The 14,972-nt window shown below is 36.6% G+C and overlaps 1 protein-coding gene across 1 annotated transcript in view; it reads left to right on the forward strand.

The window, feature by feature from the left end:
- si (sucrase-isomaltase) overlaps positions 1-14,972 on the forward strand; it is an 88,163-nt gene that overhangs the window by 3,597 nt on the left and 69,594 nt on the right. The window contains exons 5-10 of the mRNA XM_060877587.1: positions 2,165-2,274; positions 2,820-2,971; positions 6,205-6,376; positions 7,022-7,121; positions 8,242-8,354; positions 13,445-13,570. Coding sequence (XP_060733570.1) covers positions 2,165-2,274; positions 2,820-2,971; positions 6,205-6,376; positions 7,022-7,121; positions 8,242-8,354; positions 13,445-13,570 — 773 coding nt within the window. The remainder of the gene's footprint in view (positions 1-2,164; positions 2,275-2,819; positions 2,972-6,204; positions 6,377-7,021; positions 7,122-8,241; positions 8,355-13,444; positions 13,571-14,972) is intronic.

Consider the following 14,972-nt stretch of genomic DNA (forward strand, 5'->3'; position numbering starts at 1 on the left):
CTGTAAAGCTGCTTTGAGACAAAGTCCATTGTTTAAAGCGCTATACAAGTAAATTTGAATTTGAGCTGTGGAAACAATTAAGAGACCACTCCAAATTTTAAATCATCTTTAAATCAGCATTTCTACATGTATGCTAGCCAATCCAATCCAGTGTCTGTTGAATTCCAACACAGGCATCCCTCATTCTGCTAAATAAAGTACGGATTAGGTGATCACCTGAACCAAATCTTTTTAAAAGAGGAATAGAATAAAATCCACTGATGTTGTCAACAGTATGCTCTTCTAATAGAACAAGAAGGATGGCAAAATCAGAGCTAGTAGTAATTGGAGTCAAATAATAACTATTGACCATGCCTAAACAGTTGAAAAGAAAAGTTTTGAGTAAAGAAAAGAAGGGTCCAATTCTGACTTTACACACAGAGAGATACGATGAGCATCAGGTTGCTTTCATCCTTAAAGTGTACTTAAATTATTTAAATTCCTTATAAAGGACATTGGTTTATAAGAACTAGGTCAAGCAGGAGACATTGGAGACAACAGACATTGGACAATCAACAGACTTGCAAAAGGTGAAAATGACTTTCCACTGACTGGAATTACTGTCAAATCAACAACAGCAGGATGACAATACAAAAAAATGACCTACAAAAAAATGTCAATTGGCAGCTGGGGTGAAGTGCACAGCAAGGACAGTTTGAAATGGGCTCTTAGAGGCAGGGCTAAAGTCATGCAAAGCAAGAAAAAAAGCCCTTTATCAATTAGAAACAAAGAAGGGCCAAGCTGAGGCCATAAGACCATAAGAATTGGATCATAGAGAACTGGATTAAGGTTATCTTCTATGAGTCTAATTTTCAGCTTTGCACAACACCTGATTATGTAATAGTTAGACAGAGACCTTGAAAGGCCTACAAGCCACAGTGTCTCACACCCACTGTGAAATATGGTGGAGTAAAGCCTTAGCTTTACTAAGGCTAGAATTTGGCACATTCTTCTTAAAGAAGGGAATGAAGCCACATAAAAGGTTGTCCTGAAGGAAAACATGCTTCCTTCTGTTCTGACAATGTTCCTCAACACAGGATTGTTTTTTCCAGCAGTACAATGCTCCATGCTACATACTGTAGCCAGATTAGTCAATGTAGGGATGGAGGAAAACCACATCAAGACTCTATTATGACCAGCCCAATCTCCAGACCTGAACCACATTGAAAACCTCTGAAATGTGATCAAGGGGAAGATAGACGGTCACAAGCCAAGTCAAACAAAGCTGAGCTGCTTGAATTTTCTCACCAGGAGTGCCATAAAGTAACCCAACAGCAAACTGATTGACTATTGGAGATCATGCCAAGATGCATGAAAATTGTAATTGAAAATCTGGGTTATTCAACAAAATATGTTTTTATGTATTTATTTATTTATTTATTTTACTTTTGCCAACTTAAAACATTAGTATTCCGGTATTTAAAAAATATTTGAGGTCTGAAAAGACCAGTTGTAATTTTCTGGAAAAAAATAAATAAATAAAAAAATTAAAAAAAATAAACTCATAGCTGTAAATAGTAAAACAGAGAAACTGATTTTTTTTTTACTGAAATAATTTAATCTTGCTTTATGTTAAACCATAGAAATGTCCATTTGAACCATTTAAAAATGAAATTTTATTTTACGTTGCGGGATTTTCACATGAATCACATGGACATGCTGTGAGGCATAGAAACATCTCTTAGCTCAAAGCAGAGTTAAGAATTCTTTTATCTATGTGAATATGTATTATATTGTCAACTGTGAGGCTTTGTGTACATCAAATTCTGTCTAAATTGTTTAATAAATTTGCTAAATGAATATTTGTAATTATATTTTGGGAGATGACTTGGAAGCTCAAGTTACAGATTCAAAAACAGGTTCCAGAACATACAGTAAATCTGAAGCCACTTTTATTATGTAAAGAAAATGCAGTAACACCATGCAACAATGATAAGTATTACAATCTGAATTGGAGAAAAAAAAATAGACACATAATTTAGTCGCAAATGCATTGGTGTAGTCAACAACTAATGTCGAATGAGGAGGCCTGGTTTGTAGTCAGTGGTAATTCATCCCAAATGTATTCAGTGGGGTTGGGGTCATGGATCTGTTTTTACCAAAATTGTTGCACTTTATTTCTCAGAACTGGAGGCCAAACTGAAGAGACAGGACTCACCCTCTCTGTTTGGCTCTGACATTCTTGAGCTATCCTTTCTAGCAGAAATGCAGACAGAGAACCGCCTCCGCTTCAAGGTATGCTTATTGTATGCATTCTTATTTTGGGGACCAAATGTACTGTACAAATGTACACACACACACACACACACAAGCATAAATAGAGATGCCTCAGACAACAACTACCAAATCTAATTCTTATTCTTACTAAATTGTATGCTTCAAAGAACCTTTAAGATATGTGTTGAGTAAATTTGGATCAATCCCAAAATAATTAGTTCATCTTCTCTTTTGGCAAGGATAATCCCAAACGAATTCTACATTCAACCATTTATTAATTACTTGAATGAAATACCAAAGATTTCCTACAGACTGGCAAATGCACTGACAGACTGATGGAAAATATATGAGTCAGAAAGTTAAGTCAAGGAAACAACTTTGCAATAATTGCTTAAGCATTTCCTTAAGAGTGCCTACAGTAAATGCTTCCAAAAAGGCTGATTACTGAGGCAGCCTGCACACAAGAGTATATTTAAAGTGGCATGCTAACAATATTCTGCATGCTGAATTTTAAGTTAAATCCTATAAACAATAATTGGCCTGTGTTTTCTTCATGCCTATAGATCACTGATGCAAATAAAGCAAGGTTTGAAGTACCTCATGAACACATCCAGTCTCTTTCCAGCTCTGTGAATGGACCACTGAAATATGAGTTTGAGCTTCTCAGGAGTCCGTTTGGAGTTAGAGTCCGTAGAGCATCCAACAAAAAAGTCCTGTAAGTTTCATTTCTTGAATTCACTGAATGCCTTACAGTATCTTGTGCCTGCATTGGGGTTTACTTTCCATTCAGTTACCCTTTATCTTATCTAAGTTGTGAGTTCAGGACTATTATTGAAAGCCTTTTACATTTAATTAGTCAAATAAAATCTTTTTTGGTTGTCCTTTAACATCTACCTATGTATTTATTTGGCCAACTCCTAATCTGTGTGGTTCCCATACTTGTGCATAGGCTTTATCATGTATTCTTCTGTTCCCTCTTTTTCTCTTTATTCCTAGTTAATTGCCTTGCCACTGGCAAATCTTGTATGTTTTTTTGACTCGTTGCACAGTTGATCTTCTGAATCACATTTGATTTGGCTCTTGCATTTTGCCTGATCTGTTGTTTTGATTTTGAGAAATTCTATTATCTGATCTGCCTAAAGACTTTTAAGTGTTAAAGACTTTTAACACTGCTTGCGAAATATAAAGAGGAAAATAAAATTCTGCACATTAAAATGCTTACTGTGAGCTGCATATTGTCACAGAATAGGTTACTCAGGTCCGTAGCCAGCCTATTGAAAGGGTTTTTTTTTTTTCAAAAGGTGGACCTTTTTGCAGTTTTTCTCCTCCTTTTGTATTTATTTATGAGGTTCAAATACTTCATTTTGGTGACCTTTTATGCACTAATTTGTGCTGGATTAGCTTGTCTGCTGGTATCTTAACGAGCACACTTTTTGATGCACCTAAATTATTTACTGCATTGTTGTCAAATTGCTTCCTCATGTACCACCTTTGTCAGTCCATACACAGTTCATAAGTTTAAAGTCCATACTAACAACAGAATAGATTTAATGAACTTTACTGAAGTATTAATGATAATTATTTTCATCATCATTTCTTGACTCTCTGTCAATGCCTTTTTTGCTTGTTGCTGTATTTGTCTTGACACTTATGGATTTAGTACACTGGTCAGTTCCAATCTTCTTGGGTGCAATTATTACGTAACTAGTACGTCGTTTGTGTTAGCTGGGTAGGCATTGTAAATTAATTAATATACTAATCATTCCAGATAATTAACCTCAAGCGGTCCGCTTTGAAGTTCTCAGAGGAATAAAGGAGAGAAGCATTTCCATTGGCTCCAGTCTGCCGGTATTGGCCAATCACAAAAGTCGATATTGCACAGCCAATATGACTGAATATCCCACCATGTTTTGTTATTCTAATTACGCTACGTATATAGAAATCCTAATATAGAAATCCTTTTAATTATATATATATACGTATATATATATATATATATATATATATATATATATATATATATATATACGTATATATATATATATATATATATATATATATATATATATATATATATATATATATATATATATATAAAACCCCTCCCGCCATCATTCAGAGGCGATGCTTCACCGTTGCGTTGAAAAGTGTATTGCGAGAACTCTGTGCACGTGCGGCACACACACACACATGTCCAGCTACAATAATGCATCATATTAATTTGAAACAGCAACCCAAAATATTTGTCACAAGCATTCATTAAAACAATGATGACAATAATCACATGGAAAAAAAAGACTTAAATTCTGGACCTTTGGCAGTGAGGGGGGGTTCGTTCGAACCCGAACCCCCCCTGCCTACGGGCTTGTTACTCATACTGCACTTCCATTCCCAATTAATCTCACAATTTGTGATATGCTCCATGTTTGACATTTTTTTATGCATGTATTATTTACAGTTTTTCATCAAAAAGATGAAAAACTGTAGTTTTACATGTTCTTCTCATGTCTGGATAGGTTTTCTCCAGGTTCTTTGGCATTTTCCCACAAACATGCTATTAAATGGTTTGGCTATGCTAAATTCTGCCTTAGGTGTGAATGAGTGTGTAGATATATATTTCTGTATATGTTTGTACACTCTTTTGCATGCCACTGTTCTTTCTTCTCGATTGCATGCCTTGATGGCACACAATCCACACAATCCAATATTTATCAGATTTAATTTTATATGCATGAGAACACAGCAGTCTTGAGATTACGTGAATCATTGCTTTTGACTATTCCATTTCAGGAGATAAAATTGCAATGCCAGTTCTTAGCTGTCATTACTGTTGTACTTCTGTATTTCACAACTGAACTGACTCATTTTTATGCTCTGAGCTAATTATTATGTATTATTTTTAAATAATAGCGTCATTTGTTTGACAGTAACCTGCCAGTCAATGTTAGACTAAAAGATGCCATGATTATAGCTGTGTCAGTCACATGCACACACAGTTTTTAGAGTAGAAAGTGCTAACAAAACCAGCCCAAACTATTCAAGCTTAATTACTGATTGGCTTTCAGCACACTTCAAAGCACTGTGTTGTTTAATAATGCTGCTGCATGCAAGACTTAATCTATGTATACTTCAAAAGTGATTTAGAATGATTTTACAATGACAGTACTTTGAACTTCAGTAATAATTTGTCACATTTGCATGTCAATGCTTTTGCAATAATGCAAAAGTCCATGTTACTTATCAAATTATATGATTTTAATGACTTGATGGAAGTAGGCAAAAGAGTGCAACTGATAGACCTGGCTTCATATATCCAAAAATTAAATAGCAATATATTTTTTCCTCATCGGTTATCAAGTGATTATATTAAATATCCATAAATCTATTTTTTAAAATTGAGTAACCCTTGTATGATTCTAGTCTGTTATCAATGTGATTCAGTAAGGTAGCTTTAATGTGGTTTGTCAGTTAACCAATTTAAATGTTTACTTCAAAGCAAAGCCAAATTTGTATTGTTTTATTCATTCTTACATATAAATGGAATCAACATTTATACTAAAATCCCCATATGTAAAATCCCCAATTTACCATTTCACAAATGTAGGTGCCACTCCTCCTAGTACATCCAAAAGGTGTGCCACAGAACACCTCTCTTTCAGCTACAGTAGCAGTCTCTTCAATATTACACTTGATCACTCTCAGTGGTCACATCTAGCTTGGGCACATTCTTGGGCACATTCTTATCCGTCTTATTCGTATCTTTGGCAGAAATACTACAAAAAGAACAATGTAAGAGAAACTAAGAAAGGCAAGCAGAGGGCAAAGATCCAGTTGTTGTTGTTGTTTTTTTGTCAGACCTATTACACTCAATGTTTTTAACACTCAATTTTCAACTAAAATGTGTGTGGGTGTTTTTTGTTTAATTATTATTCTTTTTTTTGAGACCAGCTTTGATACCAGTATTGGACCGCTGATTTTTGCTGACCAGTATCTTCAGCTCTCTGCCAAACTCTCCTCTGATAACATCTATGGACTAGGTGAACATGTTCACCAACACTTTCGCCATGATATTAACTGGAGGACATGGCCTATATTTACACGAGATGCCTTTCCTAATGGTGTAAGTGGATTACATACTGTACTTAACTTGCTAAATTCTACTTCCAATAACCCTTTGAACATTGAGTTATCAAGACGATATAAGTAAAATTACAACAGACTTCACTGATATCACTCTGAAACATGAGTTCCCTTTCAATAGAACTTAATGCTCTAACATGACTTAAAACTGTGGGAACACCTCTGCTACACCAGTGTCTGGAGTTCTTCATAATATGCCGATTCTATTGGCCAATGTGGGCCTAGGTGACATAACAACATGCATTGATGAGACCAATAAAATTACATCAGCATCAAATTTGTTTGTTCGGCCAGCGTTCCTTTTTGTGGTGGTGTTGGTATTGACAGTTCCATAGTGTCAAGCCATGACACAGTGTTGAGTTCCCTCGAAAGGGAACATCTCAGGCTACATATGTAACCCGGTAACTTGAGAAGGAAGGAGATGCTGCATTACTTTTCAAATGTCAGGCATGTCTAGTGTCTTGCTTCAGAAAATTACAATCTGGGGAATCTTTGGCCTTTCATCGTCTTGCTGACACACCCATCTACATCATCTGACCTCACATTAGCCAATAAAATTGGCAATCATCAGACACAAACATTTATTTTTATTTCCTTTTAAACATTTGCATTCTTGTTTACTTAGGGCGTTCACAACCTGTATGGTCACTATCCCTTTTTCATGTGCCTGGAGGAAGAAAATGGCAAATCCTTTGGTGTTTTCCTAATGAACAGCAATGCTATGGGTAACCAAATCTCAAATTTCTAATGCACTTTAATAAACGTTAAAGCATAGAATATTCATAAATCATTATTCTAATTAGGATTTGGTCCAACAGTGCTAGTGTCTTTTCAGGAATTATTGTTTCAAGTTCTAGTCACTCTTCTTGTAACTGCTACATCAAACACAGCTCATGTTATCATTCAAAAATGTATGGTGTAAAATGGAGACAAAGCTTTTATTTACTTGTCCATGAAATTTACTTGTCCATGAAAATGCTAAAAAATATTATTTCATTATTTCAAGGCACCCTGATGCAAGTTTTCTGTGCTATTTATTTATTTCTTTATTTATTTATTTGTTTGTTTATTTGTTTATTCATTCATTCATTTCAATTTGATATGCAGTCAATTTTATAGATATGTGCAAATTGACAGATATTGCTATTTCAGCTATCCATTAAGTTATTTCTTAATAAACTAACATTAACATAATTTTTTAATTTTGAATACTTTTATTCTTAAATCTTAATTATTTGCAGTCAAAGAAGTCTTGATCCCATAGACATCTGTTTTTGAAACTTACCAGTGATCTACATTTTGAGGATCTTTAGGTTGTTACTCTGCTGAAGTTTTCTCTTGATTGTTGACTTTGACATAGACATTCCTAGTGTTCCTGGTGTTCTTGATTTCATTAACTGCTGTGAAGTGCTTTTTCTATGACCTGAGACAGAATTTTCTACCATCCTGTACAGTTGTTTTCTGTGGGCATTTGGGCATTTTGTGTTCCTGATCTCATCCAGCACATCACATGGCCTAGTCATACTCACAGATTACTACAGTACCACTAGTTTTGTGTTTCAGTAATAAGCTCTATTTTACATTTGTTGTGTGTTGTTTTGGCCCACTTTAGTTATTCTTATGTATCTATTCCATCATGCTGTGGCAGTTTTGTTTGTTGTTGATCCTATTTTCATTAATGGATGCACTTTCTGTGTACAAGCATGATATTGTATATTGCATTATGGCAAATAGTGCAGTGTTCATCTCAGCATGTGTTTTTAAGTATATGTAAAGACAGTGGGGTATTGATTTAATGCGTCCGTAATATTAAGATTCATTTCATGTGTTGGTATGTGTTTGCAGAGGTGACTCTACAGCCAGCACCTGCTGTGACCTACAGAACAATTGGCGGAGTTCTGGACTTTTATATCCTGCTTGGAGACACACCAGAGGCTATTGTACAGGAGTTCACACAGGTCAGATTGAATACCATTAATGGAATATGGCCGATCATCTAATAGGCTTTAAAGCTGAACTGGTCAAAAATAAATAAATAAATAAATAAATAAATAAGTAATAATAAATTACAAAAACAATATACATATTAATTGTTCAGTAATTTAAACTTAATGTCAACTTATTGTAGTTCTGTAAATTATACCACTTTTGTGCTAATCATGGATATCTCAAAACAAAAGAATGAACAATAATAAGCTGTAGATTTTAAAGATATTTATAATTTCAAGTTAAAACCCAGTCATTCATGAAGTCACTGGTCAGTTTCAGTGAAGAGGGACTATATTCTAAAAAGTTAAAATCCTTGTTTTAGTCAAGTGTTAAATAGCATGAATCAGCATGTTAGAATTTCTAGGCTCATGAACTGAAATGAGTGACTCTGACCAAACAAAATTGCAGTACAAAAGTTCATAAGTTCTACCTAGCACTTTTAAATGGCAGGGAAGGAATCATAATTACAATTTTTATATTAATGGCATTAGTAAAAGAATAGCAAGAACAGCAAAACAAACACAAACCCATAAATTAAGACAAATAAAATAACTCATTTAATGAGAACAAAAATGGACAGTTATTATTAAATGCACTTATTATTATAAATATTATGCAATGTTCTAATATTATTATTCACAGTTTAATTTGGAAATTTCCTTGTTTTCAAAGTGTGCACTGGGGCCACCCATTACTTTTTCTATTCTAGTTTGTGCTGTTCTGTTGTGATGAATTTAGTAGTTCACAGCATGGTAAGACATGTTCTTACCATGAAAAAAAGAAACTTCTTTCTTTTTGGACATTTTAAGCATGTAAACAAACCACAATTTCTGATGCTTCAAATAATAAACTAACCTAACTAAGCTCACTTTCATTGCTCCCTTATGCAATACAATAGTTTTTACCTATGCTAACACAATTATTTTCCAAAAAGCAATATGTTACAAAATTAATAACTTGGTTTTGCAAAAATAACATGAGATTGAAACAGAGTATTCATGTTTTCTGATAATGTTCCTCTGTGTGCCAATGTAAATCTTTCTTTAATAATCATCTGATTAATTTTATGTTTCTGAAACGGAAAAAATAGGGTTTGTTTTTTTTTTGGAAAACAAGCAAATTTAAAATCCCACTTTTTAAATGATAGTGTATATATGTACATGCACACATACATACACACCCACCCACACACACACAAACAAAAAATACACGAATCAGGCATTAAATTAAGACCACTGAAGTGAATAACACTGATTATCTCTTCATTACAGCACCTCTTAGAGGGTGGGATATATTATGCAGCAATTGAACATTTTGTCCTCAAAGTTGATATGTTAGAACCAGGAGACAAGGTCAAGCATAAGGATTTGAGCAAATTTTGATGGCTAGATGACTGGGTCAGGGCATTTCCAAACCTGCAGCTTTTGTGTGCTATTCCTGGTCTGCAGTGGCCAGTATCTATCAAAAGTGGTCCAAGGAAGGACCAGTGGTAAACTGCCGACAGGGACATGAGTGGCCAAGTGTAGTCTTAACTAGATGAGCTACTGTAGCTCAAATTTCAAAAGAAGTTATTGCTGGTTCTGATGGAAAGGTGTCAGAAAGGTGTGCATCATAGTTTGTTTTGTCTGTGGCTGCATAGTAAAGGTGCCCATGCTGATCCCTGTCTACTGCCAAAAGCACCAACAGTGGGCAGATGAGCATCAGATCTGTACCACGGAGCAATAAAAGAAGGTGGCCTGGTCTGATCTGAACCACATTTTCTTTCACATCATGTGGATCGCCAGGTTTGTATGCATCGCTCACCTGGGGAACACATAGCACCAGCATGCACTATGGGAAGAAGGCAAGCCGGCTGAGGCAGAGTGATGCTTGGGGAAATGTTCTGCTGGGAAACTTTGGGTCCTGCCATCCATGTGGATGTTACTTTGACATGTAAAACCTACCTAAGCATTGTTGCAGACCATGAACACCATGGATATTGAATATTGAATATTGCCATCAGGGAATATTGTTGCCAGAAAGCAAAAGTGGTTCAGAAATGCTTTGAGGAGCACAAAAACATGTTCGAGGTGTTGACATGGCCTCCAAATTCCCAGCTCTCAATCCAATTGAACATCTGTGGGATGTGCTGAACAAACAAGTCAGATCCATGAAGACCCCACTTCACAACTTACAGGACTTAAATGATCTGCTGCTAGCATTTTGGAACCAGAAATTGCAGCACACCTTCAGGGGTCTAGTGGAGTCCAACAACAGCAAAAGGGGGACCAACTCAGGTGGTCATTATGTTATGCCTGTTAAGTGTGTGTATACAGTGTATATATATATATATATATATATATATATATATATATATATATATATATATATATATATATATATATTAGTATTAAGCTTAGAATTGTGTGAAGAACAGACAAAACCCCACTAACAAGGTAAGATTGTAGAAGACAGATTCATGTAACCGCTCATATACTGTACCATGGCAAGACTGAACAAGACCACAGCAAGACAGAAGGTAATTTTATCAACAAGGTCTTCTTTTTACCAGGTAAAGATTTTAAAGCAGACTGTGGTTTGTGTTGTTCTGTTATGTACTGTTAAAGGTAAAGAAACAAGCAGAAATTGGGCAGTGTTGAGGACTGTAGATGCAGTGGTCAGCCAAGTAAACTTAAGTAAGCAGATGAAAGACACCATTACCTAGACATCACTGTTGTCTGGCATTGTTGGCATTTTCTACCTTGAATTTAGAGAGACAGCAATGTTAGTTCAAACATGTGAGACCTCAGATCTCAGTCTTATCAGTTCCTCTACACTTTTCAGGGAGAGTTAGCAGCAGTTGTGGTCCATAAATATAAGTGCTTTTTCCACCTGACATTGACACCACCTCCAGGGTGACTGTCCGTTTTGGTGGTGCTGAAATAGTGCTGATCATTGCAGCCTGCTGGCAGTTGAGTAAAGAATAATTTCAGGATGTATAATGGCGTCATTGTGAGCTCTGCCATAACAGTACCCCACCAGGTCTGAGACTACTTCCATACTGGTTCCACAGGGCATCTCTTCTGGGCAGCACGTCCATTTTCCATGCAGGGTTCCCACTTACTGTTTGACTTGGGTTAAGAAGTCCTGTTAAGGAACCACCAAGTTACCTGGGTGTTGGTCTCTTTGCTCTGGTCATCCATTGCAAAGGAGCATGGTTGGTTTACAAGGGTGAAGTGCCGACCTGCCAGGTAGTATTGCAGCTTGTCAATAGCCCATTTGATCACCAGGGCCTCTCGCTCCAGGACGGCATTCTTCTTCTCTGCTGGGTTTATCTTGTCGCTGATATCGAGCAGGTGCTCCTCCCCTACGAATGTCACTACCACTGTGTTATTTGTCCATTGTACCCAGTCTGGTAGGCCTTTTATTGTGAAATCTGAGAGTTAGGAGGCTATGTCAGCATACCCCCTCTCCACACCAGAGTATGCTCCATGGATATGGCGACAGGTAGTGAAAGCAGACTTAGTAGGCACAGGATCCGCACTTTAAAGTAAATTCTCATGATATAATTGTGTCTGCCTGCTTAATTAGTTGTTGCAGATGGTAGCTAATGGCCCCCACCCATTCAACCTCCATATACATCAATGTTAATGATGGCAGCAGGACAAGACACTGCCTTCTTGGGGGGCAAGTAGTCTCTGGTTGTCAGCATTGACTCTCTCAATTTGTGGCACCTGGCACCAGCTTCTTTATTTTGTTGCCCAAACACCCCTTCTATGTTACTTGGTGAAACACAATAGAAACAAGCCAGTTCACATTTAAATTCCATGGTTGATCCCACATCCCATCGGACATGTGCCATGTACTGTTTGTGGCTATGCTCAATTTCATTCATGGTGCAACAGATTATCAGACTTTGTAACAACACTGTTTGGGGGTACTGGGAGCTCCTGTATGATCCCCACCAGTAGGGCCCAATACCCTGCCTGACTCCAGATTTTGACCTGTGTGCAAAGGACCTCCCAGATGTCGCAATGAACACATTACACCGGGTCAGTGACAGTTCCCTTTCGAGGGAACTCGACACTGTGTCAGGGCTGATGCTATTGGAATGCTTCTGTGAGGAAGTTATCTGAAGCTCTGTGTGCAAACACGCCAATTTAATGGCTTGGGAAGGACACATGATAAAGTGATTATGCGCCAGTAAGTCATTATAAGGGCATCCACGCCACATTACTCCAGCTTCTTTGTCTTCAGGAAGCGCTCTGTGTGTGTGTCAATTGTTTGTCCTGTCTGTCTAGTGCAGGGAGAGAAAAATATATATATTTTAGGGAAAGCTAGGTGAGAAAAACAATATGTTGCAATCTAAGCATTTTAAGAGATGTGTGCATCTGTGCCCTCCGCTTTATCATGGGGGACGACACGCACTCTCTTTGCGTTGTTTGTTTGGGAGAGGAGCATGCCTGGTCGGCTCTCGAGGGAGCTGGCTGCGTGCATTGTGAGGGATTCCCTCTGCGTACTCTCCGATCCCGCCTGACTATATTTTCAGCTTTGGCTGCGCCTTGTTGTTTGGGTCCCACATCTGCCAAGGCGGCGTGGCGGCTTCGATACTGGGGTTCGCAGGTTGAGTTAGCGGAAGCGGAGAAAGAGACGGGTATTTACCTTTCTCTTGCCCTCTCTCCTGGCTCCGTTCGCTCGGTTTCGGTAGCTCGCGCTACAGTTTTCAAGTATTTTGGGTGTCACTACATGTAAATGAGCCTTGTCAGGAAAACTCTTTGCACTTGATGGGTGAGCAACACATGAAAGCTACTACAAAGAAAATGTTTTCTTTTACAGGAAGAAATTGTTTACCTAATTCCAACAATCAAATTACTTGAATTCTCATGAAAACAATATAATACAATAGCTTAAATCTTTCAGGCCTTAAATGTGGTATTTGAGCTTAATAAGTGAGTTACTGTTTGATATATTTTTCATTTTTCTATTACTTACAGAGTACCAAAGTAAGAGAGAAACCCAAAAGGTACAATGCAATTTGTAACCATATATGAAATATCTCTCATTGAATTGTGTTGTCTAGCTGGTTGGAAGGCCAACCATTCCTCCATATTGGGCTTTGGGTTTCCAGCTATCTCGTTGGGACTATGGCAGCCTGGAAGAGGTTAAGAGAACAGTGGAGAGAAATCGAGCAATTGGCCTTCCTTATGTAAGTTTCAAAAAAGTCTTTACTAAATATTCGTATGTTCTTTCTCAAAAGCACTTCCACCAAATTTTTCCAGATGACAAACAAGCAAATGACAGAAATTTGCTTATAAGATATTCTTGTTTCTTAAATGTCTGTTTAATGAAAAATCTGAAAGTACCAAACACAGTGTCTGTAGTATTTATAGTTTCATCTATAAGTGCTGTAAGAAACTGTAAAGGGCAATGTTTTGGTGCTATGACAAAGGTAAAATTCACCACCTGTTGAGTCATTTTGGAAGACTGAATATGCCAATGACATAGCTAACATACTTGTATGACCCACAGGCCAACATTTGCCAAGCTTGAAACTTCAGGACCAGTGTGAAGGTCCTGCTATTTTAATTTGAGTCTTTGAAACTTTGACTCCCACATGTTTGTATAAAAAAACTCAAAATAATGATCAATGCATTAGAGCTAAGAACTACAGCAGCTGCAGGTTGATGCTTATGCTGGTAAAATACATTTAACAACCTTGAGAGCTCATAAAGCAGAGGTCTTGAGCTCCTTTTTTATTCTCACATTCAGATTCAAATGAAAATCTTATTATAATAACAACCAATACATCAATCCAGGCTTCTTTAGGAAAAGATAGCAAATACAAATGACAGGGAAGAGAAAAATGCCAAGTCTGAGACCTCAGAAATGAGAAAGAAGGAATTCAGTGACCCATTTCATTATATAGACTTTAATTTGTAATAATATATATGTAAAACCACAAAATAATTATGCAGGTGAAAGATATTTAAAAGCAGCTAAGGAATGCTGATGATGAAGAATGCTTGATAGCATTAAAATTTCTGCAGGCATCCTACCCATCAAAAATACAAATTCCATCAATTTCTATTTTGTCTTTCAAGCATTAAATCCAGATGCAACAGTAGCAAGCACACTGATCTTAAAAGAAAGTGTGTGTGTTTTGGTGATGGGGGCATCTTGGAATTATATTTGAAAGTCACAAATTAATAAGCCTTACTTAAGTAAAACTTCTTGGTAGAGCAGCTAGCACTAATACTACAAAAACACATACTTGACAAACTAATATGTCATTCTGCTTAAATGTTTGCTTTCCAAGTATATTTATGTATTAAAAATAATATGTGGTAAATGACACCAGCAGCAACTAGAAAATTCTGCTAGTCTGTGTTACTTGTTAAATGTTGTAAAATTTTACTTGGGTTTTAAGGCATATCTTTCCCACAACAATCAATTTGGGAATAATTGTGTGTAAATAATTGAAAACTATAACACAAAATAATAGCTATGCTTTGCCTTTAAAGCCAAGGTTTAGGCCTAGTGCACGCAGTTTTAAGTATTACATAGACTTCAGAGATTTCTGTTGTGGATATAATTAAAGTAAGATTTTC

Source organism: Tachysurus vachellii, chromosome 9 (genome assembly GCF_030014155.1).
Source record: "Tachysurus vachellii isolate PV-2020 chromosome 9, HZAU_Pvac_v1, whole genome shotgun sequence".
Lineage (NCBI taxonomy): Eukaryota > Metazoa > Chordata > Actinopteri > Siluriformes > Bagridae > Tachysurus > Tachysurus vachellii.